At 34.7% G+C, this 25221-nt stretch overlaps 1 protein-coding gene across 2 annotated transcripts in view; it reads right to left on the bottom strand.

The window, feature by feature from the left end:
* TSC22D2 (TSC22 domain family member 2) overlaps positions 1 to 25221 on the bottom strand; it is a 57855-nt gene that overhangs the window by 22959 nt on the left and 9675 nt on the right. The window contains exon 2 of one of the 2 annotated variants that reach the window (XM_012510524.2): positions 20141 to 20212. The exons of the other annotated variant lie outside the window; for it this stretch is intronic. Within the exon in view, the coding sequence (XP_012365978.2) occupies positions 20141 to 20212 (72 nt within the window). The remainder of the gene's footprint in view (positions 1 to 20140; positions 20213 to 25221) is intronic. 2 annotated transcript variants of the gene reach the window in all.

Here is a 25221-nt window from a genome sequence, read left to right as displayed (position 1 = left end):
ACTGGAAACCACATTCTTGATTATAGCAGCTATGAAAATACAGAAATAACTAGAGGATGTACCTAGTTCAATGTCTCCACAGACTTTTTAGTGCCGCTTATATATGCTTTAAGTGATGGCAATCATCTGATTTTTCTGCTTCACATTTTAAGATTCCCTGTTTTACAGAAAGGGTTTATAGGAGGTTTATAAATACAAGGAGACCAGGATGCAAAAGTAAGACATCACTGGAGGTATTCAGAGGCTAGATGACAACTTGGAAGAAACACTGCAGACATGATCCAAGTATAGGACAGGTGGTTAGAATAAATGACCACTAAATTCCCTTCTAGCTCAGTTTTGTAATTCAAAACTCCAGAAGATAAATTCTGAGAGGTGATATTAAATAAAAGGGCATTGGTTCTGGAGTTATACCCAGGTTTGAATCCCATCTCTCACCTTATTTTATAACACACAGTCTTGCTGTCTCCCAGGTTGGAATGCAATGGCGCTATCATAACTCTCTGCTGCCTTAAACTCCTGGGCTCAAGTGATCCTTCTGCCTCAGTGGGATTACAGGCATGTGCCATCATGTCTAGCTAATTTTTCTTTTTTGTGGGTAGAGACAGGGTTACTCAAGCTGCGCCTGAACTCCTGGCCTGAAGCAATCCTCCTGCCTTGGACTCTCAAAGTGCTGGGATTACAGGCTTGAGCCACTGCACCAAAACTGAGATACGACTTTAGACAAGCTAATATTTAGCCTCCCCAAAGGACAATAATAGGACCGGGTACTGGGATTCAGTGAGATAATGCATTAGTATCTGGCACATGGTAAACACTTACTATGTTACCTAATAACTTGCAGTAATAATTTATAGTGGTCAAAACCTAAATGTCATGAAATACACAAGAAACACTGACTTAGGAGTTAGGTAATGTGGTTTCTACATTTGAGTCTTGTCTCTAATTGTATACAATAATCTCTAACATTATTTTCAGACACCAAATTTTGTGATGCCACATTCCAAAGGGGTTGTAATGAACTTAAACATTTATCAGACCCTGGGGATACAATGTCAAATTAACATAATTCCAGAGTTTGTGAGTTTACAATTAGTGCAGGAGATATATAAGATGTTAAGTGTGATAAGTGCTAACACAGAGCAAGATTTTAGAGGGTGTTCTGGGGACACATAATCAAGCTCTTGGATCAGAAAAGAATTAGTAGAGGAAGTGCCACAGTTGGGTGGAGAAAAAAAAGATAGGTACAAAAATGTTCCAAGTAAAAAGAACAGTAGGTGCAGTTGGCCACATTAGAAAACTCAAACGACAAGGACTAGTCACAAGGTTGTTGCATTTTCACATAAGAAAGGATAGTACACTGAATGGGGACAAGAGATGGGTAGGCTGGCAAAACACTCAGGAGGCAGACATGGCAGTACTTTGTGATTAACCGGCTATGAGAGAGATCAGGGAAGTTTGAATGTAAGGAGAGATGCCTAGGCTGGAAGTAATGGGTTTGAGCACCTTAGAGCATACAGGTGACTTCCTACAGCATAAAGATGACATGTGCATGGAAGCCATCTATAAGCTCTTACCAAGATGAAGAATGCAAGAAGACAGCATTCTGATGACTTCATTCATTCATTCATTCATTCATTCATTTATTTATTGAGACTGAGTCTCACTCTGTTGCCCAGGCTGGAGTGGAGTGGTGTGATCATAGCTCACTGCAGCCTTGACCTCTCAGGCCCAAGCAATCCTTCCACCTCAGCCTCCCAAGTAGCTGAGACCACAGGGGTACACCACCACGCCCAGCAAATTATCTATGTAGAGACGGGGTCTCCCTATGTTGTCCAGGCTGGTCTTGGACTCCTGGGCTCAAGTCATCCGCCCACCTCAGCCTCCTAAAGTGCTGGGATTATAGACATGAGCCACCATGCCCGGCCTCCAATAATATTTAAAAGAACAGACAGAAGGGAAAGCCTGCCAAATGGTCTGAGAAGCAACAACCAGCAAGGTAGAAGGAAAAACAGGAGGGAATGGTATCACAGATGTCAAAATATCAAATATCGGTTCAAAATTAAAAACCTATCACGTATCAGTATTAGCTTTAGTTTTAACTAAATAGTTTAAAAACTATTGAAAATCTACTTATCTACCATGATTGCAACTATTAATATATATGTATTGCAAGTCTGGGAATATGCAAACACTAAGATGGTAATTGTGTTAAAAACTTGGATTAAGTATGATTATTCTTATTCTATTTCCCAAACTTCCCAGTTTGAATTTTGAAAAGGCAAACATATTACTACTACAGAAGTTGGGGTACAAATGTATTTTATATATATATATATATATATATATATATATATATATATATATATTTTATATATATATAAATATATATATATATATAAATAATACTTTTAGATAGAATTCTCATATTCTGATGACCTATCAAGTTGTTCGTGCATTTTTAACCGTGGTGCTAAAGAAACAGTTTATACTAGCTCTGCAGACTATTTCAACATCACTCAGGAGCAAACAAATTCTTATGGTTTTAAGCAGTACTATTATTGTAAATTCAACCTTTTATTATTAATACTTAAAAATAGAGAAAAGGTTGTAAGATGTGGAGCTAATCTGAGAGTAAAATTAAACCAACAAAAAGGATATGACAAAGTACAAAAGAAAACAAAACCAAAAAACCTAATGTATCCCAAAAAATTAATTTTGCCTGATAAATGCTTTAAAAGTGGGCAAAAAGGAGGTTTCTCAATAGAATTATTCGCAACTAAAGGCAAATGGAAAACTCTCATGTAGCATTTAATAAGGGTTTTACATGCAATATATCCCACTATCCCAAGAAATACCTGCAGTTCAAAGCTGCTTTTTAAATTAATGCTTCCTAGTGTTTCCTGTTTATAAATCCTAAATATTAAAGGGTGAGTTCCTTAATACTATTCTAATAAGTACTAAGACTTTTCCAAAAAAAAAATACACATATATTTGCTTATATTCATAAGTATTAAATCTGAAAAGAATTTATTTTTTAATGCAATTAATACTTAACTTTTAGATAGTAAGCAACCTCCAACATTTTTTTTTTGGCAAATACTTTAAAAGATAGTTTTGTAATGGAGGATGACCCATTGCTACTTAAGTTCAAGATAAATCAAATTTACGAATTCACATCTTCATACAATATAAAATTCTCCTTTATCTTATCCTTCAAATTTTCAGAGGATACCAGCATACTGATACTCAGGTTCCAGTTAGTAATAAGATTTGAATTCTAGCTCCACCACTCAATGGCTATGTGACTTGAGCAAGTTACTTAACTTCCCTAAGCTTTCAATTTTCTTCTCTGTAAACTGAGGATATTGATAATATCTATTAATATATGACTTTGTGAAAATTAAATGAGATAATGTGCCAAAAATATTCAGCACAGTGCCTGACACTCAGTAGCCAAAACACAACTACTCTGCAGAAAAATCCAATTGACCTTTGAGCACAAAGACTGACAGTACGAAATTCCTAAACTAAATGTGGCTTGGCTCTGATTTGTCCCATCAGTCTAATGGGCATTTATAGTAACCCAGCATTGAGTAAACATCAGTAAGAGTCATAGGACCAATGTTCTCATTAGAAATTTCTTTCACGACTCATACTTAGGTGTCTAACAAGGATTGTCCTTTTGACACAAAACATTCACTAGCAATGTTTCTTAACTGTTTTTGACAGATGAAAATTTGACAAACGCTCTGAAAAAAAAAAAAAAAATCTGATAAATGCTCTGAACCTTTCACAGAAAAGTGAACATAAAAAATTATACCCAAAATCCCACATGATCTCCTGAACCCCAGCCACTGACTACTACATATGGATATCCTATACTAGAGAAATTAGAAGTTATTTTCCTGATTATCAAAGTTATGTAGATTATAGAAAATAAAGAAAAGTATATGGAATAAGAGATAACTTAATTAATTTGTTGTATTTCCTTCCAGACTACTATTGATTGCAATTACTGGCTTAAGGGACTTAAGCTTATAGAATGTAATGAAGTCATGGAATACTGTATCAGAAACAATTTAGAATATTATTCAAAAGGCAGAATGGGCAAAGGATAAAATAACATATCTCTGGTTAAGGATAAAGTTGGAATATATATAGTGGCCTGTTTAGTTGATATCAACCCATACCTTCTGGCTTTTTTGGAAAATAAATAATTTCAAATAATTCTTGACTGACATGCAGGATATGCATACCACACTTTAACGAAAATATGAATTCTACAATTATATGACCTATGACAAATAATCCAGACTCCTTTTCTTCATCTGCAAAATATTATGATCTTCAGATTAAAAGGTAAAAAGGTCTTATCCTGAGCTAAACTCTATCCTTCCAATGGTCCGCCTACAAAATACAGCTGTGTAAAACAAAGCAAAATAAGAAACTGCACAAAACAAAGTAGTTTTTTTCTAAGCAGAATACAATTCTGAGAGAAAGTTAATTTTCAGGGAATATAAAAAATGTGCAATGACTTCTAATATATTATTTTCATATGACATTGGCATCTTAGGTATTCTCAATGTAAGAATTGAAAAAATTTTCTTGGCTTTATTTTAGACATTTAGAGGAAACATGTCTTTTATTAAGAAATGAAATCCCCAAAGCAATAAAATTAAGCTATATGTTATTAAGAAAATGGATTTTTTTCTCAAATATTTCTAGGTATAACACCCAGAAAGTATTTGGGTTCTTCACTATATTGTAGGCATCTACAGCAGATGCAATAGCAATATTTTAATCATCTTACTATAATACAGGATTTCACTTTCTTTTTTTAAACTGATGTATTTACTAAACACCACTGCAAAGATATGGCCTTCAGCCTCAAGAGACTTTGAAAGGCTTACATACTCCAAATATTTTAAATTCCAAGTTTTAACTTATATTTAATACTATACTCTTACACAATGTGCTCATTTTGTTCATAAATATTCATCTCAATACAATAACATCAGGTATAATACATAAAATCTAAGCCATTAAGTCTTACCAATTTATGACCTGATGACACTCTTGTGGACAACATTCAGTCCTTAGAAGCTAGAATAACCCTCCAACCATGTGAGGGCATCACAACTTTTAAACTTTCGGCTTTCGATCATTATTATGTCACATTCCTCCTCCGATGCTGAATTCTAAAAAAAATTCTAGCAAAGAGTTTAAGTAAATAAATGTTTTAATCAAATAGCCTTTAAAAATCTTTTATAGCAAAATTTTATGTTTTACCATGATTATACAACTGATATTTTGTACTTTAAAAAATGAAAATAAATTTCATATTTGATCTGGAAAATTCAAACTTCAAATTTCAACATGGATTTTCAGGCCATCAGGATACTTGTTAGTAAAGAGTAAAGTAGAAATGGAACCAATTAAAGGTTTAAGATCATGATCCAGAAATTATGATTTAACACCATAACCTGATACAGACAGCTTTGTAGTCCTGTAGAAAGGCATTTGAGTTATATTGTTTGGTCCACATCCATGTATATGAGTTTCTTATTTTATTTATTTATTTATTTATTTATTTATTTATTTATTTAGAGACGGAGTCCCACTCTGTCGCCCAGGCTGGAGTGCAGTGGCGCGATCTCGGCTCACTGCAACCTCCACCTCTTGGGTTCAAGCAATTCTCCTGCCTCAGCCTCCCGAGTAGGTGGGATTACAGGCACATGCCACCTCGCCTGGCTTTTTCTTTTTGTATTTTTAGTAGAGACAGGGTTTCACTGTGTTAGCCAGGATGGTCTTGATCTCTGACCTCGTGATCTGCCTACCTCGGCCTCCCAAAATGCTGAGATTACAAGCATGAGCCACCATGCCTGGCTGAGTTTCTAGACTTATAGCATGGATGGCTGGATCAGTAACAATCCATACCGATCATTTAAGTGCTTAAGACAGAATTCCATTTCTGTATCTAAATCTTCATCTGTCTCTACTACCCCCGATTTTGAAAATAGACAACATAATGGCAAGAATTAAATTTTATTATGTGCTTTATGTAACTGACATAACAATGTATCCTATGCAGCAGTGGTCCCTATTGCTCACCTGTATATGGGCACAGAAGAAAACTGGAGGTAGGAAGATTTAATAATGGCAAAAATCACTTCATTAAAAATATCCCGTTAAATTTATTAAATTTTACCAGACAGCTTTCAATTGGGCATCTATGTTAATCACTGAATAATATCATTAATAACATTTTCTGTCTGATAAGAATGTACATTTATATTTTCAGTTGCCAGTAACCCACAGAAAAGGAAACCCATAGATTTGTGGGCATAGTTTTCCCTAAATTAATCCCCTAAATAAAACACTATAAAGGGGCGGAGGGGATGGGGGAAAGAAAAGGGCCCTTACTGAGGATGATCAATACGCATAAAGCTATAGAAAACTGAAAGACAGCATTGTAAAGGAAACTCTGCAGCTATCTCAAAAGATACTTGACCCAAATGTACAGGTTGGGTCATGCTGTTACAGATTTTAACTTTCAATGGAACTTTCATGGTCACTTAAGTCTCTCACGTAGTCTGAAAAACTATTAGAATTTTTCCAATATAATCTTTCCAAATGTAATCTCACAACACATTTGACTTCAATATAAATCATACAACTTTGTCTTCTGTGAAAGCACAGCCTTATAATGTAATCACCTGGTGAAGGCAAAAATCCATATTTATGAAGTAGTCATTTAAAGTTGTGGTCATTTTATTAATGTATTACCAAATGTTTTAAGAAAGTTTTAATAAAATTCTTATCTCCTATCAACCAAAATACTGTAATTTTTTAAATCTTTTGAAGATTTACTTTTTATAGGACAAATATACAGTCATATTTAGTAAATACTTCCTGAAATACTTATCTATAATGCTGGTAAATCTGCTTGTCTGCAAGGCTTTAATTTAAGGTCATTTAAAGGGCCGACTGCTTGACCCTTTGTTAAAGGGCCTGCCAACAAAAAAGCCTTGTTATGGTAAATGCTTGGAAAGTCTTTTTGGAAGATACAATTAAACCAGTCCTATGAAGCAGTTATTTTACTACGAAACTTACAAAAAAAATTTTAAGGGTGTATACATTACACAAATGTATGGTTAAATCAGGACTTTAGAGCTGTATACGTTTTAAAAGATACAAAACTTATATATCAAAATTTTCCTAAGTATATATTTTCAAAATTAGTTGTTACGAAGTACAGGGTCATATTTCGAGAGTTTAAATCATTAAATTCCAACATGTAGGACATCCTTATTAACAACCTGAAATGAAATTGGGTAACTAAAGTAGTTACAGATGAACAGTGTTCAGATTAACCAGATACCCTTCAAAATTTAAAATTAGAATTCTTCCTAAAAATGAATATTTAATGAGAAAACTGTATTAATATTATCAATCATAATCTTGAATCTCTAGCAAGACTGCTACCAAAACCAAATCCCAAATATTCCCTACAGTTATTTATCATTTCCTTTTGTGAGAAGGTGAAACTATATTAAAATAAAAAAACAGTGAAAGGGGAAGAAGGTAGATGATTTATAATTTCCAAGTAATTACTTCAAAATGGATATGCTAAATCAAACAGGTCTAAAAGAGTTCCTAAAGGAACTTGGTTTTTTAATGAATGTGCTTATCTTAGTTTGATAGAAAATTTTGTTTTCAAGTTTAAACCACATTTCCTTAAAAGATTCTGAAAATTCTATAACACTATCCACTAATATAGCCAGATTTTCACCCTGCTATTCAAAAAAGTTCACTACATTGTTTGGAGAAATCCTAGCCATGATAAACCAATGCTTGGTCAGAAATATTTTTAAATGGAGAAAGGGGGGAAACAGGGCAACCCTTTATGTCCTCCAATAAATTACATAGAGTCATTCCATAGGTTACATATATTGAAAAAATAAGCTTTAAAATATCAAAGATAAATTTACTTTAAAAATTAGTACAAATGTAACTAAATAATGTAAAACTGCTGGGAAGACAGTATGTTCCAAAAAATTAACATATAAAAAGGCCGGATGCAGTGGCTCACGCCTGTAATCCCAGCGCTTTGGGATCCCACCAGGTGGTGGATCACCTGAGGTCAGGAGTTCAAGACAAGCCTGACCAACATGGAGAAACCCCATCTCTACTAAAAAGTACAAAAATTAGGCAGGCATGGTGGTGGGTGCCTGTAATCCCAGCTACTTGGGAGGCTGAGGTAGGAGAATCGCTTGAACCTGGGAGGCAGAGGTTGCAGTCAGCCGAGATCACGCCATTGCACTCCGGCTTGGGTGACAGAGCAAGACTCCATCTCAAAATAAATAAATAAATAAATAAATAAAAAAGACACATATAAAAAGACACAACACACAATGACAAGAAACTTCATATATCTGTGGTTGAGCCAACATATAATTTAAGACACAATCAGCTATGCCAGAAACTAAATATATATAAGCATATGTATACATATATAAGCATATGTACATATATACACATATAAGCATAAGTACATGTATACACACATATATAAAGTGTTTGGTATGTTATGCATTATATCAAATGCACCTATTGGTAGAAGAAACACAAAATACACAGCTTAAAGAATTTCATTAATACACCTTTGAAAAACAGCTCTAAGAAGATAGGCTATTGGTATTTTTAACATGTTTACTCTCAAATGATTTATACACTTGATCCTTTCAAAAGGAGTAGAAACAGCTTATAAAGAAGGCAAAGGAAAAAGATACTGAAATTAAAGGTAGAGCTCCCTCTAAAAACGGAAAATCAAAGTAAGTGGAAGCCAGTTACATAATACTCAAATGTATGTATAATAAGGAACAGAAAGCTGAATATTTGGGTTGGACACAGCCTGGCCAGTGTGCTGAAACCCTGTCTTTATGAAAAATACAAAAATTAGCAGGGCGTGGTGGTGGCACCTGTAATCCCAGCTACTCGGGAGGCAAGAGAATCACTTAAACCCAGAAGGCAGAGGTTGCAGTGAGCCAACATTGTACCACTGCACTCCAGCCTGGGTGACAGAGCAAGACTCTGTCTCAAAAAAAAAAAAAAAAAAAAAAAAAAACCCTCTTATTTTTTGACTCTGAGCTTAATAATAGCTAACATAAAAGAAATGGAACATTTATTTATATATTTATTTGAGACAGAGTCTCGTTCTGTGGCACTGGAGTGCAGCAGTGCAATCTCGGCTCCCTGCAACCTCTACCTCGTGGGTTCAAGCAATTCTTGTGCCTCAGCCTCCCAAGTAGCTGGGATTACATGCATGTGCCATCACACCCGGCTAATTTTTGTGTTTTTTTGTAGAGATGAGGTTTTGCCATGTTGCCCGGGCTGGACTCAAACTCCTGAGCTCAAGCAGTCTGTCCACCTTGGCCTTCCAAAGTGCTGGGATTACAGGCATGAGCCACCGTGCTCGGGAGAAATAGAACTTGTAAAGAGACCATATTATGCTTTTTGAAGAGTTGATATCTCTTATTTCTTGAAACAAAAGTAGTTATGACTACTCTAGAAAAATACATTTAGCAACATTTTCTGGACTAAGTATTATCTAAAATAAAAACAAGCTACTGCAAATAAACGCAGAAATTTTCTGAAGACCAGTGGTTAGCATCACTGTAAACAGGAGTGTTATCAGCCAGAAACTGCAACTCTTTTCCCTCCTTGTTCCCCTTCCAATAATGTGTAGGACTAGGGAAAATATACCTTCTGTATCACCAGGCAGATATGTAGAAAGATGTTTCTGTCTTCTATGACAAAGGTTACATATAATCTGAACATCTTGCTATTGGTAGAAAATATGTAGCTACTATGGATACCACCATTAGCATTGATACTGAAATTACAAATAAAATTCTCAATATGTGGCCACATAAATAGCTGGGGACACTGACAGCCATGCTGTCTGCATATACTTTAACTTAGTGAAGACACCACTATTTTTGGGCCAAATATCACACAATTAAAAAGTGAAAAATACAATAGCACCTTCCAAATCTTTTGGTATTTATAACCAATAATCTTCAAACTTTGAAACAACTGGGAGATAAACTGGCATAAAAATATTATTTCTTGAGGATACTTACTAATGGATAAACATTCTAAATTATTATCACTTATTTAAATTTATTTCTGTCAAATATGAAAAATACTTTAGAAGTAGCCAACTAAAGTTTAAACACAGGAGCTAATTTTTGGTAAGCTAAGGCATTTAAAAGCTCTGTATCAATCACAAAAATTTAATATATTCCCTGATTTGAGTAACTTGGAATATTACTATGAGCATGTTTACGCACACAAACAAAAAGAATGTCAGGCTAGAATACAAAGAGTCAGTCATCTCTTTCTTCTACCTCTGCCTACCACCCCAAATCTTAATAAAAATAAAAAACTAAAGTAATTCCATTAATATTTTATTCTTCCCAAAAGGTTGCCCAACTGTGGATTTAAATACACAAATTCACTGAAGAGGTGTGAATTTAAAATTTTAAATTGCTGAGGACTAGAATGGAAAAACAACAACAATGACGAAACCCAAAAAGATGTTCTATGTTTATCCTGGTTCAACAATTCCAGGTTCCTTAAATTTCTTTCTTGTCTGAACAAGTTCAGTTAGTTTTTTTTTTTTTTTTAAAAGCTCTTCAATAGAATTTTAGATTTGGTAGAAAAAAATACATCGAATTTGGTGAATTAGTTCACATGTACACACATACATAACTTTTCTGTTCTATTCAAAGCCTTGGTTTACTTAAAATCTATTTGATGAAAAGAAAAAAAAAAGAATTGAATAAATGAATAAATAAATAATAAAGAGACCTTACCAGCTATTCCCACCTTTTTCAAAACTGTTTCTAAAATTTCACCTGAAAATAATTATCAAAACATCTCAAAATAGGCTGGGGTAACTCAGGTTGAGAAATTAAATAACAAATTTACTAAAGAGGAAGGTGGTAAACATATGAGCAGAAAGCATATATAATGGTGGGTGAGCAGTTCAGAAATAATTTCTCTTTGCCAATTCTGAAACCTGGTAATGTGCTGAAAATAGATGTCAGAATGTTTAGTGTCCCACTTCAGCTAGCCATAGAAAAGCTAAGAGAAGAGATGTTTAGGGTCCAGTGAAACACCACTTCGAATAATGAGATTTAGATTTGTGGTTAAAAATCTCGCAGCAGACAAGCCACCTAACACAACTACCAGAATAAAACTAAGAGGATACAACAGTATATACAGGATAGCAATACATAATTTGCAAACCCAAGTGGTGATGTAAAATGTCTTCAAATTATACTATTTTTTCCAACTCAAAATAATTAAAAGCCCAATTTAATACATACATATAAAAATCACAGTACAGAAAGGGAAGTATATGAATATACTTCGATTTCTCTTCTAAGGGACACATTAATATCCAAATGTTCTCTTACTCTTGCCACCCACCACCCCAACTCTGAGCAATAAAAGACCTCCCCTTGTAAAACTTCACCAATTCTAGTAGTTGTTTCAGCTGGATTTTAGGCAGTACTCCCTTGCCTTTCCATTACGCCCAATAGTACAAACTAGCTAAGCAAGTACATTTTTTTTCTAGTATTTTATCCGAAATGTTAATACTGCATTTTTTGTAAATATTTAAATTTTAAATAATCCTTTAGGTGACTAAGTACTCACATATTCAAACAAGACAGGAGGGGAAAAAGACAACTGTTTAAGTATAATTGGTGAACCTATACTGGCTCTTCTAACAGGTTAAAAAATGGTTATGAAGGACATTATTGTAATAACTGACAAAATCTGAATGTGCACTGTATATTCATATTTGATAATAGCACATTAATATAAGATACCCTGAATTTGGTAATTATATTGTTGGTAAGAGAATAATCTTCTTAGGAAACATAAGCTGAAGTATCTGAAGTTAAATGGATATGGTATTTCCTATCTACTCTTTTGAGACAGAGCCTCACTCTGTCACCCAGGCTGGAGTGCAGTGGCGCGATCTCAGCTCACTGCAAGCTCCACTTCCTGGGTTCACACCATTCTCCTGCCTCAGCCTCCCGAGTAGCTGGGACTACAGGTGCCTGCCACCATGCCTGGCTAATTTTTGTATTTTTAGTAGAGATGGGGTTTCACCTTGTTAGTGGTTCCTAAAATAATATGTTAGGATGATAAAGCAAGTATGACAAAATGTTAACAAACATTGAATCTTGGTAAGAAGATTGAGTTCTTTGTACTATTCTTGTAGTTTTTCTGTAAATATGAAATTATTTCAAATTAAAGATTCAGACATTTCTCTTCTTTTTGATTAGAAAATAATATCCTCAGAATGGTCTAATCTCTAAAACCAATCATCCTCTTCAGACTTCCTTCTGTTATCTAAATGCAGGTGGCATTGCCTAAGGTCCTGGCTTGACCTTTTACCCTACTCTAATCCTTGGCAACCTTGGCCTTTCCTAAAGCTTGAACTCTAATAAAACATTCTTAAATCTCAACTAGCTTTAATTTCTATACCAAGCTGCAAGTCTGCAGCCTCAGCTGCACCCCAAATATTTTCACCTTGACTTTGTACCAGCTTATCAACTCATCCAAAAAACAGCTAAAAACAAAAACTCATCACTACTTTCTCCTTCCCAAACTAATTCTTTCACTAATACTTTCTAACAGTACCAGCATTCCCTCAGTCAATTAGGTTTGGCACTTTGGAGTCAAGTACGACTGCTCCCCTATCATGACCAATCAGTTGTAAAATCCTGTTAATTCCTATCTCATCCCCATTGCCTAATTCAGGCTTCAGTACCTTTCTAGAATCTCTGTCTCTAATCTAACTGCTCTCCTCTCCTGTCTTCAAATGTTATACACCCACCAAATTTAACTTTATCCTTATCATATAAGCCCAGTACTTCCATAGTGGTGCACAGTATTTCCTCTAACTGGAATGTTCCCTTCCCCTCAGTTCTTTAATTCTGCATGACCAAATTCTACCCACCTTTCAGTTTCCAACTCAAAAGCCACCTCCTGAAGAAGGTTTGACCAATCCCTCCAGCTGTACTTGAGAGACATGAAGTGCTTACATTTTATATGAGTTATTACTTTCAATCATGTGATAATGTATTTACGATTTTCCATATTAAGACCAACCTCACTGAAAGCAGTTACTGAATCTTATTGTTTCTTCTAGTATTTAATTATAGGAGAACAAACTTTTGCTGAGTCAAGTAATTGCAAGCATTCCTGATATTTTCCCTTAGCTTCATTCTGAACTACTCTAAAAAAGTGAGATTTTTAAGGTTTTAGAGTCTTTTGGTTGGAAAATGCGATCTAAGACCGCTGAAGATGGTAATAGGAAAATGCTTTAAATAGCAAGTAACTATAATTGGGGACAAACACATATTGTTAAAGAGACTACTTTATAATATGACCAAGCATCTAATACTTCACTGAACTTCCCAAGTAGCTTTTCAGAACACTGTAGGCATGAGTTTCAAACAGTTTTAAGTGGGTTCTTTCATCTTCCATTAAAATCCCAATGACCTACCTTCACTACACTCTACATACAATTGTATTTCTTTCCTACATACTATTCTTATTTCCATATCAACAAGAATTTGAATTATATTTTGAGAGCATCAATTTCATAACCAAGCATGTGGCTTTTAAAAACTTGCAGGCCTGGTCTTCCCTATAGTCCTATGACTATGACCTAGACTGATGCCCATTTATATATATAGTCCACGATTTCTAAATGAAGTTAACCTTAAATTCTGCCAGTCAGTCTGTAATGTGGTTATTTTTCTCCATGAGTTACTCTACCTCCGCTTGGTACCTAGGTATGAAGAATTCACTAGTTTTTAAGATGCTGTTGAAATCACCAGCATGGTGATAACTGGTGCCTAGTTATTTGTGGGGCTTCATTTACCACCACTACCTATGGCAATTCTCATTTCCAAATAAGCTTACTGTCACTCATTTTCTTCTGAGGGAAGCTCCACTGGTTTCTCCATTCAGACCAACATTTACTGCCTCTGACATGGAATTCTTTCCTAAAAGAGCAGAACAGTTTGCTAGCCTTCCATTCCTTAAGCAAATACACAGCTCTTTCACGTTTACTGATAATCACAGCCAATAATAACAAAACAGAAGTAAAGGAGTTCAATTCCAATGCTTGTACTTACCTCTTTTCTCTTCCATTTAGAAAAGTTGGGGAAATAAAACTCCAGAGTAGGCATTTTAAATGTAACTAAAATTAAATTTCACTTAAAATCAGCATCCCTGGTTAACAGACAGGAAGATAGTTTTATTATTTCTAGTGATGGCAAGACCATTTCCCAAGGGATCTGTTTACTTTTTAAGTAAGCTCACTCAGGCCTGCCTGTTGAAATACCCCTGGATATGCAAGTAGAGTATAAAGAAATTTGGTTTTCTAGTTAGTTTTGTATTTAGAACAACTGTTCTGCAGAAATGGAGTACAACAGATTAGTCACCATCATTTCTTACTCTAGTTCTAGAAACATCACTTAAAATCACATTAGTTTTTGTGGCAGCGCTGTCACTTGCTAACCAATACTACAAAATGCCATTAACACACATATCTAAGTATGTTTTTTTTTTTTTTTTACTATACCTAGTCAACCTAGGTTTCAACCTCCCTGAATTTACATGCAAGTTCTTCCAATTTCTTGATTTCTGTATTTGTTTCAGTTAAATTTATAAATGCTGTCATCCACAATGGCTATCACTTCCTTGATTTAATGTCATCTGAACATAACCACGCCGTGAGGTTTCCATCTAAATCAGGGATCCAAAAATGAGTTTTAGAGGGAATATATGAAGTTTTCATCCTCTAAGTACCAGTGATTACCTGCCCCTCCTACCCTGGGCCTGCCCCATCCCCCACTTAAGAACTACAAATTAAACTACTGATGAAAACATTTATATACGAGTCCTGTGAGAAGAGCAACTGTAGTAAGCACTGCAGAAAAGGTGGAAATTTGTAGGCAATCTTAGTTAACTGACTCTTCACACCAAAAAGACCAGACTTGCTACTCCCTATGTTCAATAAAGGAACAGTGCTATGTTACAAATTAAAATGGAAGACATAATGACTGAACACAATGTGGAATCCTGAATTGGATCCTGGAACAGAAAAAGGACACTTAGAAAAGTGGAAGACTTGGTAAAATTAAAATAAGATCTGTAATTTAGTTAATAGTATTCTATCAATGTTAACTTCCTAACTTTGATAATTGTACTAAGGTTGTACAACATGTTAACATTAAGGGAAGCTAGGTAAAGGACATACGAGAACCCTCAGCACTATTTTTGCAACTTTAAATCTAAAATTATTTCAGATTAAAAAGTAAAATAAAAGGAAGGAAGGAGAGGAAGAGAAGAAGGACGGAGGAAATGAAGGAAGGAAAGAGGGAGGGAGGGAGGAAGAATAAAAGGCGACAATCATTAAAAAGCTATACTCTAATTTTTAGGTTCTTGGACTATCCTCTACTAGATGTCTTTCAGTGGAATAGGTTGAAATATAATCAGATAATAAATTATGTAAGTACTAGGTACAAATTAGTAAGGAATATATTGGGGTTGGTCACAAAATGGTTCAGGTACATATCCTCAAGATACTTATGCATAATCACTAGGAGAGAACATTTAACCATTACTCCAACAAATAAGCTACTTGAGTGATTCTTTAAAATTATATAGTCCATATCTACAACTATGCCGAACCATACAGATGAATCTCAAATACAATACTGGATGAAAGAGGTCAGACACAAAACACATATAGTGTATGGTCCTACATATATAACACATTGGAAATTAGGATTGGGAGGGGAAGTGACTGATGGGGGGCATGAAGAGGACATGAAAGGGGCTTATAATATTCTATGTATTGATCTGGGTGCTGGCTACACAGGTGTGTTCAATTTGAGCTATACATTTATGAACGGTGCACTTTTCCGATACAAATTATACTTCAATAAAAAATTTTTACAAGTCCTATCACCAAGCATTCAAAAACTAGATCAGCTAAGTTGTACAACTTGAGTTTTACCATTTGGGTAACAAGTACTGGTGGATGTTAATGATGGACCCAAGATTCTTAGAGATGAGCAAAACAAAATAAATTGTCTCATATGGTACTAATGGTATTTATGACATAAACAGCTTAGTTCTAATTTATTCCTAGCTTCAAAAAAAACACCTCATAGGGAACAATGATAGAAAATACTGGAAGGCGTTCCCTACACAAAATACTTGAGGCTATTTAAATAAGAAGACTTTTTTTAATCCAATAATTTTAAAATTAGAGGTAATAAGTGAATAATCACTGTAGAAAACAATTTGAGAGATCATCAATTAGCTAGTAAAAAAATTTAGGATAAACTTACTAGACTTTCATTTTAAATTAATAACCCATGTCTACTACTTTCCTTATTAACTTCTCTCTAAATACTGGTGCTATCATAATGACAGACAAGCAGACTCAAGGGGATGTACACCTAGCAACTGTTCTCTCACTTGTTTTAACTACATTTATGCATTTCTTAATGAAGACAAAGCCCTGCAAGTGCTTATCAATGAGGTTAAAGCCTTACAAGCTACCTGATTTCTTCTTTCAGTCTTGCTGAAGTTTCTTCCCTTTAGTACTCCTTTACTTTAGCGACCTGGTATTTAGAAGAGGGTAAAATTGTTCGCTATAAACCCTTACGCTGAGCTTTTGTAAACAAAGGACTCCCAATGACAACCTGCTCGCTGCTCCCCAGTGATCATCAGGATAGGTTTCTAAACTAATTCTGCCAATTTAACAAAGCAATGCCAAGTATTAACTTTGGAAAACTGTTCTTTAGAAAATAGAAAGTCAAATTTTAAAGTTACTATTCTGAAATGCCAATAGGCTAGGATCTCAGGAAAAACTAACTCCTCCATAGTAAGATAATCTCCCAGAAAGCTAACTATGGAAGTTATAGTATTTATTTTAATAAAGAATCAACTCAAAACAGTTTGGGCTACTGAAGAAAGGGTTGGATTATTTTTGAGTTATCAGTATTTACTGTTCCTACATTTGAAGATGGTTTCAGCTGATTGATTCCCTGAGGGCTCTGCAAATGGCAAACAGAGAAGACAGAAACCATGATGGCACCTACAGAAAAAGGGAAAGGAAGGCTTGAGGGTAGCTTCAATTTTAGTACAATAACTGAGTAAAGCACTGGATATAAATGGAAGGAGAAATATCTAAATATAGGCAGAGGCAGGCTGCTTGGTGAAAAGTCTATTAATTTGCCAATTCTAATTTAAATATGGAAGGAAACAAAGGGGCCATTAGAGAACTTTAAGTCAGTATGAGAAAGGTATATTAGTTACTTACATTTTGATTAAAAGATATTCTGCTAAACTGAAAGATTCCTGGGGAAAAAAGGAGATTCTTGTCTTTCTAGTTAGGCAAAATCAAACTAGGGATATTCAGCTATTTAGAGTAGGTCTACTGAAAATGGGCACTTAAAAGCTGCCCCTACTGAAAATGATTTCCAACATTTCATAAATAGGAGCCTAAAATTTGTTATCTAGCAATAGCGAGACAAATTTATGCCTCAAAATAAAAGATAATGCAGAAGATAACGTTAGGGACTTGCAGTCCCTTAACTTTCCAAACATCTCTCTTTTTCTTTTTGAGACGGAGTTTCGCTTGTCACCCAGGTTGGAGTGCCATGGTGCAATCTCAGCTCACTGCAACCTCCGCTTCCCAGGTTTAAGCAATTCTCTGCCTTGGCCTCCCGAGTAGCTGGGATTACAGGTGCGTGCCACCATACTCAGCTAATTTTTGTATTTTTAGTAGAGATGGGGTTTCACCATGTTGACCAGGCTGGTCTCGAACTTCTGACCTCAGGTGATCCACTTGCCTCAGCCTCCCAAAGTGCTGGGATTACAGGTGTGAGCCACTGCGCCCAGTCAACGTCTCTCTTTAATAGGAGAATCACCCCTGCCAAATACCTATTTGCCAAATTAGTAGTAAAATAAAAAATAATCCTAAATTTATAATAGTAAAAATGAACAATGTGATTTGGTGATGTCCAAAACAAACAAGGTCAGAAGTTATATTTAACATTTTTTAAAGCTTAACACATACAAATCTTCAATCCGTTTGGAATAAACGGTCTCACGATACTTTATTAGCTGATATACCTATCAGTAATTCTGTAGATAGCTGCCAACTGAAAGTGTAGATTATTAAAACTAATAAAGTTAGCCATAATTGCTCCTCTCAATGGAAAATTTAATAAGCTAGCTGAAAAGTTAAAAGAAAGCCACTAGAGTCAGTTTCCATTGGGTTGGGCTTGTCACCTTAGTACCAACAAGACTAATTTACAGTGAAGAATGGCTGATCTGATTATATTTTGATTTTATTACATTTTGGCATTAACACACTACAGACAAATATCCACTAACTTCTTTGGCTCTGAACAACAGGCTCCAAGGAGGAGAGAAAATAAGTATTTTCAACCCATGAGAAACCAAAGATACGCAACTTGCCTCATTTCTGATACCTTAAAAGTTTCAGGTAGCTAAAAAAGAAAACATATAAGGAGTATTTAGCTGTAACAACAAATGATGTACAGGCAACTTCTATGGTTGTTTTATTATGAAACAAAATAAACCTTTCAATATTAGATTCAAATTATCAAAAATATAGCTCAAACCTTTCTACACTGATAAAAATAATATATATCATTCATATCGACATCATGACAGCTCAAAGTTAGCTATTTGAAATAAGTCATCATACTTTTGAAAGCTACTCTTATTACATTTCTAAATAGAGTGCTATTTTTCCTTTTTCTAGGGGAAACTATAAAGCATACCCCAAAGTACTCACATTCTGGCTACATTTGGAAAACTATTTGAATGATTAAACCTTCATGTTTATTTCATCTCATAATTTACATTTATGTATTAATTTAAATGGCTAGAGAACTATTTAAAAGTTTATTTTATAAACATGGTACTACAAATCTTAAAACTTCCTGTTCTAAAAGTAACTATTTAAAAACATTTCTAGAACACACCATCAAAAAGATACTGTTAGAAAATTTCCCTAGAGTGACACACACAAGCAAATCAAGCCGAAGAATTAAGACTGTTTTAGCATTTCTAGGCAATGTGTATCATGTCTTAATATGACATGTACATGCACTTAGCAATACTCTTTTCTAATGAAAGAGATGGAGTTGAGTTCATGAGTGTTATCCAAAACTATGCCAGAAGACACAAATGCGTTGCCAGGCAGAGTTAAAAGAATCTAACGAGCTTTGTGTGAATTTTAAAAACATTGTTTGAACTCAACTTCTATTAATTAAACACAAAATGATGGAGTGCTAATAAATATTCAGCAAAACGATTGAACAGAGCATACACTACTTAAAACATGTGTTAAGCAGAAAGATAAACCAAAGTATCTTTTGCCATAAAAGAACTCCAAGACTTCATTCTGTATTTTTAAAAGTTAACAGTAAAATCTATACAACATTTCTGTAAGAAAGCAAACTGTTTTAGGGGCTTACAAATCAGTAATGCAGACCTAGTGAATTCTAGCAAACAAACTTAAAGTTTCCTGCCAAGAATTAAATAATGATTACTTTGATACCTTGGTCTTGTTCCTCCTCCAATTTCATAATTTGAAATAACATTTTGCTTTGAATCACTATGGCTTTTACAGAAAAAAAAAAAAAACATAAAATAGTACAAAAATTAAAATATAGTTTATTTTATAGAGTATGCATTTGCATTAAAATACACTGGGGAAGTGACTATTTCATATCAAAAATTCAACACAATATGAACCCTTCAAAAATACAGATATACTTAAAGTACACAGGATGCAGAAAAGTATGTTTATTTTCCATATAAAATAGAGATTGTCCTTTTGGTTTATTTTGCTGCTTTGTCCCATGCTAGATACCATGTGATTTCCCCCTCTAAAATAACAAAGATCAGTTTTAATGAGAAACCAGTACAGTGCAAAGCAATTCATGCATACAGTTTTGCATGTATGCATTCCATATGTAAGTATTCATACCTATCCCAGAGGCTCTTTGATTCCTGTAACGTGTTCAAATGGAACGCTTGGTAGAAAGCAGTTGAAGGATTCCTGTGAGATCCGAGAATCAAATGGAAATGAGGTTGAGAACGTACAGTATAATCACTACTTTTCAAAAGAAGATGGAAGATTTTAGATTTCTAACACAGTGTAACTTTTAATAATAAAAAGATTAAAAAAACACATAAGTTTGCTTAAAACAACACTTTAAAAGAAATTAAAAACTGGACAAAATCCAGCAGACTTCAACAATAATTCAGGATCACAGTTATAAAATAAAGAGGTAATGCAGATGAAACTAAATACTAAGTAGCATCCAATTTTGTGTGTGTGTGCATATAAACGTGACTAATTCATAGCCTAATCAACACTCTTCTGTATCAAATGCCTTTACAAATATCTATATTGTTTAGCAGTTTAACAAGGCTGTTCTTAGGTATTCATATAAAGTAAGTTAAGCTACATCTTCACAATGTAAAAACTTTTCTTAGGCTCTGTTAAAAGTAGCAAAGGTTTGATTAACAATGAAGAATTATTTCCTGGGTTGGACTTGACATATTTCCACCTTCAAAATCCATTTATTTATATGTGTTTTTTTTCTCGTCTAGGGCAAAAAATGGCGCTGCAATTGTTTGGCAGCTTTCTGGCTTTCTGATTCTAATATTGGTACAGTGTCACTTTAGGGGGTAAAAGCCTATTTATCATAATTATCTTTCATTTCTACCATTCCTAGGGCTTTCACCATAGACTCTTAACTGATGGGCTCTTCTGGACTATCTTCCAGTAAGTATGATTCACCTCGTATCTAGGGACTGGTTCCATGGGGATTTAAACTTTTGACAAACCTGTTCTCTCCTCCTCAGCAACTTCTATAGCCTCCCCCACCTTCAACCTGTACGTCTGGAAGCTAAAAAAACTTTGCCACATAACTTTTAAAATTCTTAGCCCATGCTGTAGCAGAACAGCAGCAGTTAAGAATGTGTTTATTAGGTACCACACACTATTCTAAGTGCTTTACACTCATTAACTAAATTCTGACAACAGCCCTAAGAGGTAGGCACCATTATTATTCCCATCTCATAGAGGAGAAAACTGGGTCAGATAGAAGTAACTTGCCTTGTATCATTGAGCTAGTAGGTGGCAATCTAGTTCCAGAGTTTATGCTCTTAAACCACTATACTAAACACATAGCAGTGTTAAAGTTTGACCTCTTTAAGTCTGTCTCTTTATCTGTTAACTGGTTACATTACTACCTAGCTTTGCAGGCTAAAGAATTGAGACTAAATGTAAAGTTCCTGGCATAGAGTGAATCATCAATAGCATTATTTTAATCTACAAAATGAGGTTTAGATAAAACATGGCAATTCTGCAGTCCTATTAAGAGCCTTAAAGTCGGTGCAGAATTATTAGTAAAATAAAAAAAAAATGACTTCCAAGATGCCAGAGAATCACCAAAGTAACTGTTTGATTAATTAGGAGAGTAATACGTGTATTTCTCATTGCTTGCCCTACTTCAACTCCTTTCTATTCTTTTAACCCTTTCTCCACTTTTCTCCTAACTAGGTCTAAGGCAATCAAAGGCACTGATTAGACCTGCTAATAACAAGAAAAGCTTAAGAGGCTTCTAACTACTGTTTATTTAACGGCTTACATCCTCTTAAGATGTATTTGTCAGGCCACTTTTTTCGCTGTACTTAGAAGTCAGTCTGCCAAATCAAATGAAAACTAACTGAGCCAATTGAACATTCAATCTGGTTTTTTTTTTGGTTGTTGTTTCTCTTTGTTTTATAAAAAACAGGCTTGCCCAGGAACATATGGGAACTAGTTTGCTATCCTCAAAGGTCTGTTTGGAGACCTCCAGTTTAAATGGAGTGACTCAAAGAGGAAGGTAGTATACACAAAAGAATAAGAAAGAGTATCTTGGAAGTTATTCTGCCAGTCTACAATTCAAAATTCATTAAAGAGTACTCACAATATATTTATAAGGATGATATTCTTTAAAAGAACTTTATTATTTTTTGGAGACAGAGTTTCACTCTTGTCGCTCAGGCTGGAGTGCAATGGCACAATCACGGCTCACTGCAACCTCTGCCTCCTGGGTTCAAATGATCCTCCTGCCTCAGCCTCCCGAGTAGCTGGGATTACAGGCTGCAACCACCACACCCAGCTAATTTTTGGTATTTTTAGTAGAGATGGGGTTTCACCATGTTGGCCAGGCTGGTCTCAAACTCCTGACCTCAGGTGATCCACCCGCCTCGGCCTCAAAGTGCTGGGATTAAAGGCATGAGCCACCACATCTGGCCTCTTTAAAAGACCTTTAGATCCTCTGACTTTGGAAATAAAAATATTTAACTTGAATCAAATTCATATTCCAGGTAAATTGGTTCCAAATGAAGTCATATGACTTGTTATAAAATTCCAGCAGTTTTACAGAATAGTGAAATATCTCTTAAGTCAAACGTAAAAGTGAAAAACAAACATATTTGTAGTTAGTAGTAAATACTGGGATGTGGAAAGAACCTGTGAAATAAAATACTGTATAAATGGACCTAAAGTTTTTAGCACATATTAGAATACACTTAATTTGCAAAAGTAACAATTAACAATCACTCTACATACATTCAAAGTGAAGAAGCCACAGTACATGGTTTTCTATAGTACATAGTTATACAATCTATGTACTACATAAAACTTTGAACAGTCTAGATTTTAAGGGTAAAAATTTAGATAGTCTTATAAGCTATGAAATTTTGTTTCTGGGATACTGGGATGTTATCCATAAACTGAGGGGTTCGTAGCAAACAGCAACAATAATTAGTCTCCAAACACTGACTAACAGATTAAAGGAGTCAAGTCTGTGAAATCACTGATCAAGGAAGTAGAAGGGAAAAGAGCCATTTGTAAAGATTGAAGGGCTTGATCATCAGAGAGACTTCTATTTTGGAATGGCATAAAATTGAGGAGATTAAGAGCCCAAGGAAAAGGCTGTTAATGGGATCATTTCAAGGTTACAGTCCATGAAACCTGAAAGCATGAAGAGGCAACTGAAATTAAAAATTTTATTAGAAGGAAATACTGACTTTTTATGCAGCTGTCCGTGGTCACAAATTCTCTTCCACTCAAGAAGTAAAATTTGAAACCAGCTTTCTAACAATTTATTTGATATTAATATAAACTACCATTCTAAATATAGAGCCAACGAAGCAATTCTAGGAAGACAGAGATGTGGTTTACACTGTACTTCAGCCACCTAAACAAAAATGCTGTTTTCCTATTTGTAAACATTCTTCAACATCACTAAATAAAATATATTCTTTTCTCCCTGACTTTATATACTCAATAGTCCATCGCATTAATTTCCAAGTATGTGAAAATACTACATCAGAAAATGACTCAAAGCATGTGGCATGTCTACCTGTTTTTGCAAGACACTATCTTTGTAGGGTAACTAAGTACAACAGGGAGAAAAAAACAAACATTCCATACCTCAAAACTAAGCTACAAAAATTGTCAAAGCTTAAAGCATGAGGTACTTGAGCACTCAACAAACACCTCTTTCTCTTAATCTATGCCAAAATTCTACTTCAGAGATCTCTAAATAGAAACCAGGGACATACAGTATGAAGAATATCAACAAGCACCATCTCCAGTATTATTATCTGGGGAATTCAAAATGGTTAAAAATATTCTTTAGGTAAAGGGTTACAACACAACAAATCAGTGGCTATGGTAGCTCTTCCTTCTTCCTAACTTATTGTCTGCCAAGTAATAAAACAAACTTCTAACTCTGGGAATATTCAAAAGCACTGGCTTTAGGTTAAAGGTCTGAATATGAGTCTATGCTTTGTCACCCAATACCTAGGTGACTCAAATTTTCAGAGTCTCAGTTTCCTTAATCCATAAGAAAGGGGGAAGGGAAGAAACCACTTTCTTACAAATTGTTGAAACGATCAAATGAAAGTCTGTATACACAGGACCTGACACAAATAAGCTTGCTTTGTGTTTAAGGTTAGTTTCCAAATTATGCTGCCTATAAATCAAATTTTGGTAGAGTATCTCAACATGTACCAAATGTTCTGACATTATCAAGGTAATATTGAGGGAAACAGAATACTTAAACTTAGAGCTAGGTGTACCAAAATATTTACCACATTTCATTAGATAAGAATTCTGATTTTTGGGACTCAGCGTTCCGAAGGTATTCCCTTAACACAACTTTATCATAAGATTGTAACTTAAAATGCAATAATCACTAAAAGGATACTGAAATCATTTCAAGATATATATTAACAATAAAAGCTTCAAGAAACACCTTTAACAACAACTTACTATAAAAATCTAAATTTCTTACCATGACATTTAAGTCCTTCACTCTGGTTCTTGTCAAATTAATAATACCATTTTCCAAATGATAGATTCTCACTCTTTCACATCATTATACAAACTGCCTTTTACCTCTGCTTGGAAAACTATCCCCTTCTCTTCTTAGTGACCTAATCTGAATGACCATTTTAAGGTTTAGTTCAAGAGTTAGCCTCAAAAGAATGTACAAGTAATAATGGGTTACTTCTAAGGACAAACAGGGTGGCTGGAGGACAGAGGTAGCAGAGAGGCTTTCGATTTTACTCTTATATATTTTGAGTTTTGAACTACATAAATACCTATGCAGAGAATAATTTTTAAATAGAAGTCAGTCTACTACCCTCCCAATCCCAATCTGATCTGATGTCTAAAACTGTTCCCATTAGCACCTTATATTACTCCATCACCACCTACAATGTATGTCAAAGTATACATCTGATCATCATTTTCATGATGATGAAAATGCCTGAGATCTAGGAGGGCAGGATAGTCTCATATTTGTATTCCAGTGCTCATTACTCGCAGAGCATCATGAAAGCTGAATGACTGATACATTGTTTAAAATGTTTTCTTGGGCAATCAACCTACTTAATGAGTATTTACAAACTTCATTTATTGCCACACAATAGTCAAGTGGCAGGAAAGGGGTAAAAAAAGAAAGTTTAAGTTTGCAGTTCTCTCATGAAGCACACTTGAAT

This window comes from Nomascus leucogenys, chromosome 11 (genome assembly GCF_006542625.1).
Source record: "Nomascus leucogenys isolate Asia chromosome 11, Asia_NLE_v1, whole genome shotgun sequence".
NCBI classification, from domain to species: Eukaryota; Metazoa; Chordata; class Mammalia; order Primates; family Hylobatidae; genus Nomascus; species Nomascus leucogenys.
The sequence above is the reverse complement of the archived record's forward strand: the minus strand, read 5'-3'. Positions and strand labels throughout refer to the sequence as shown.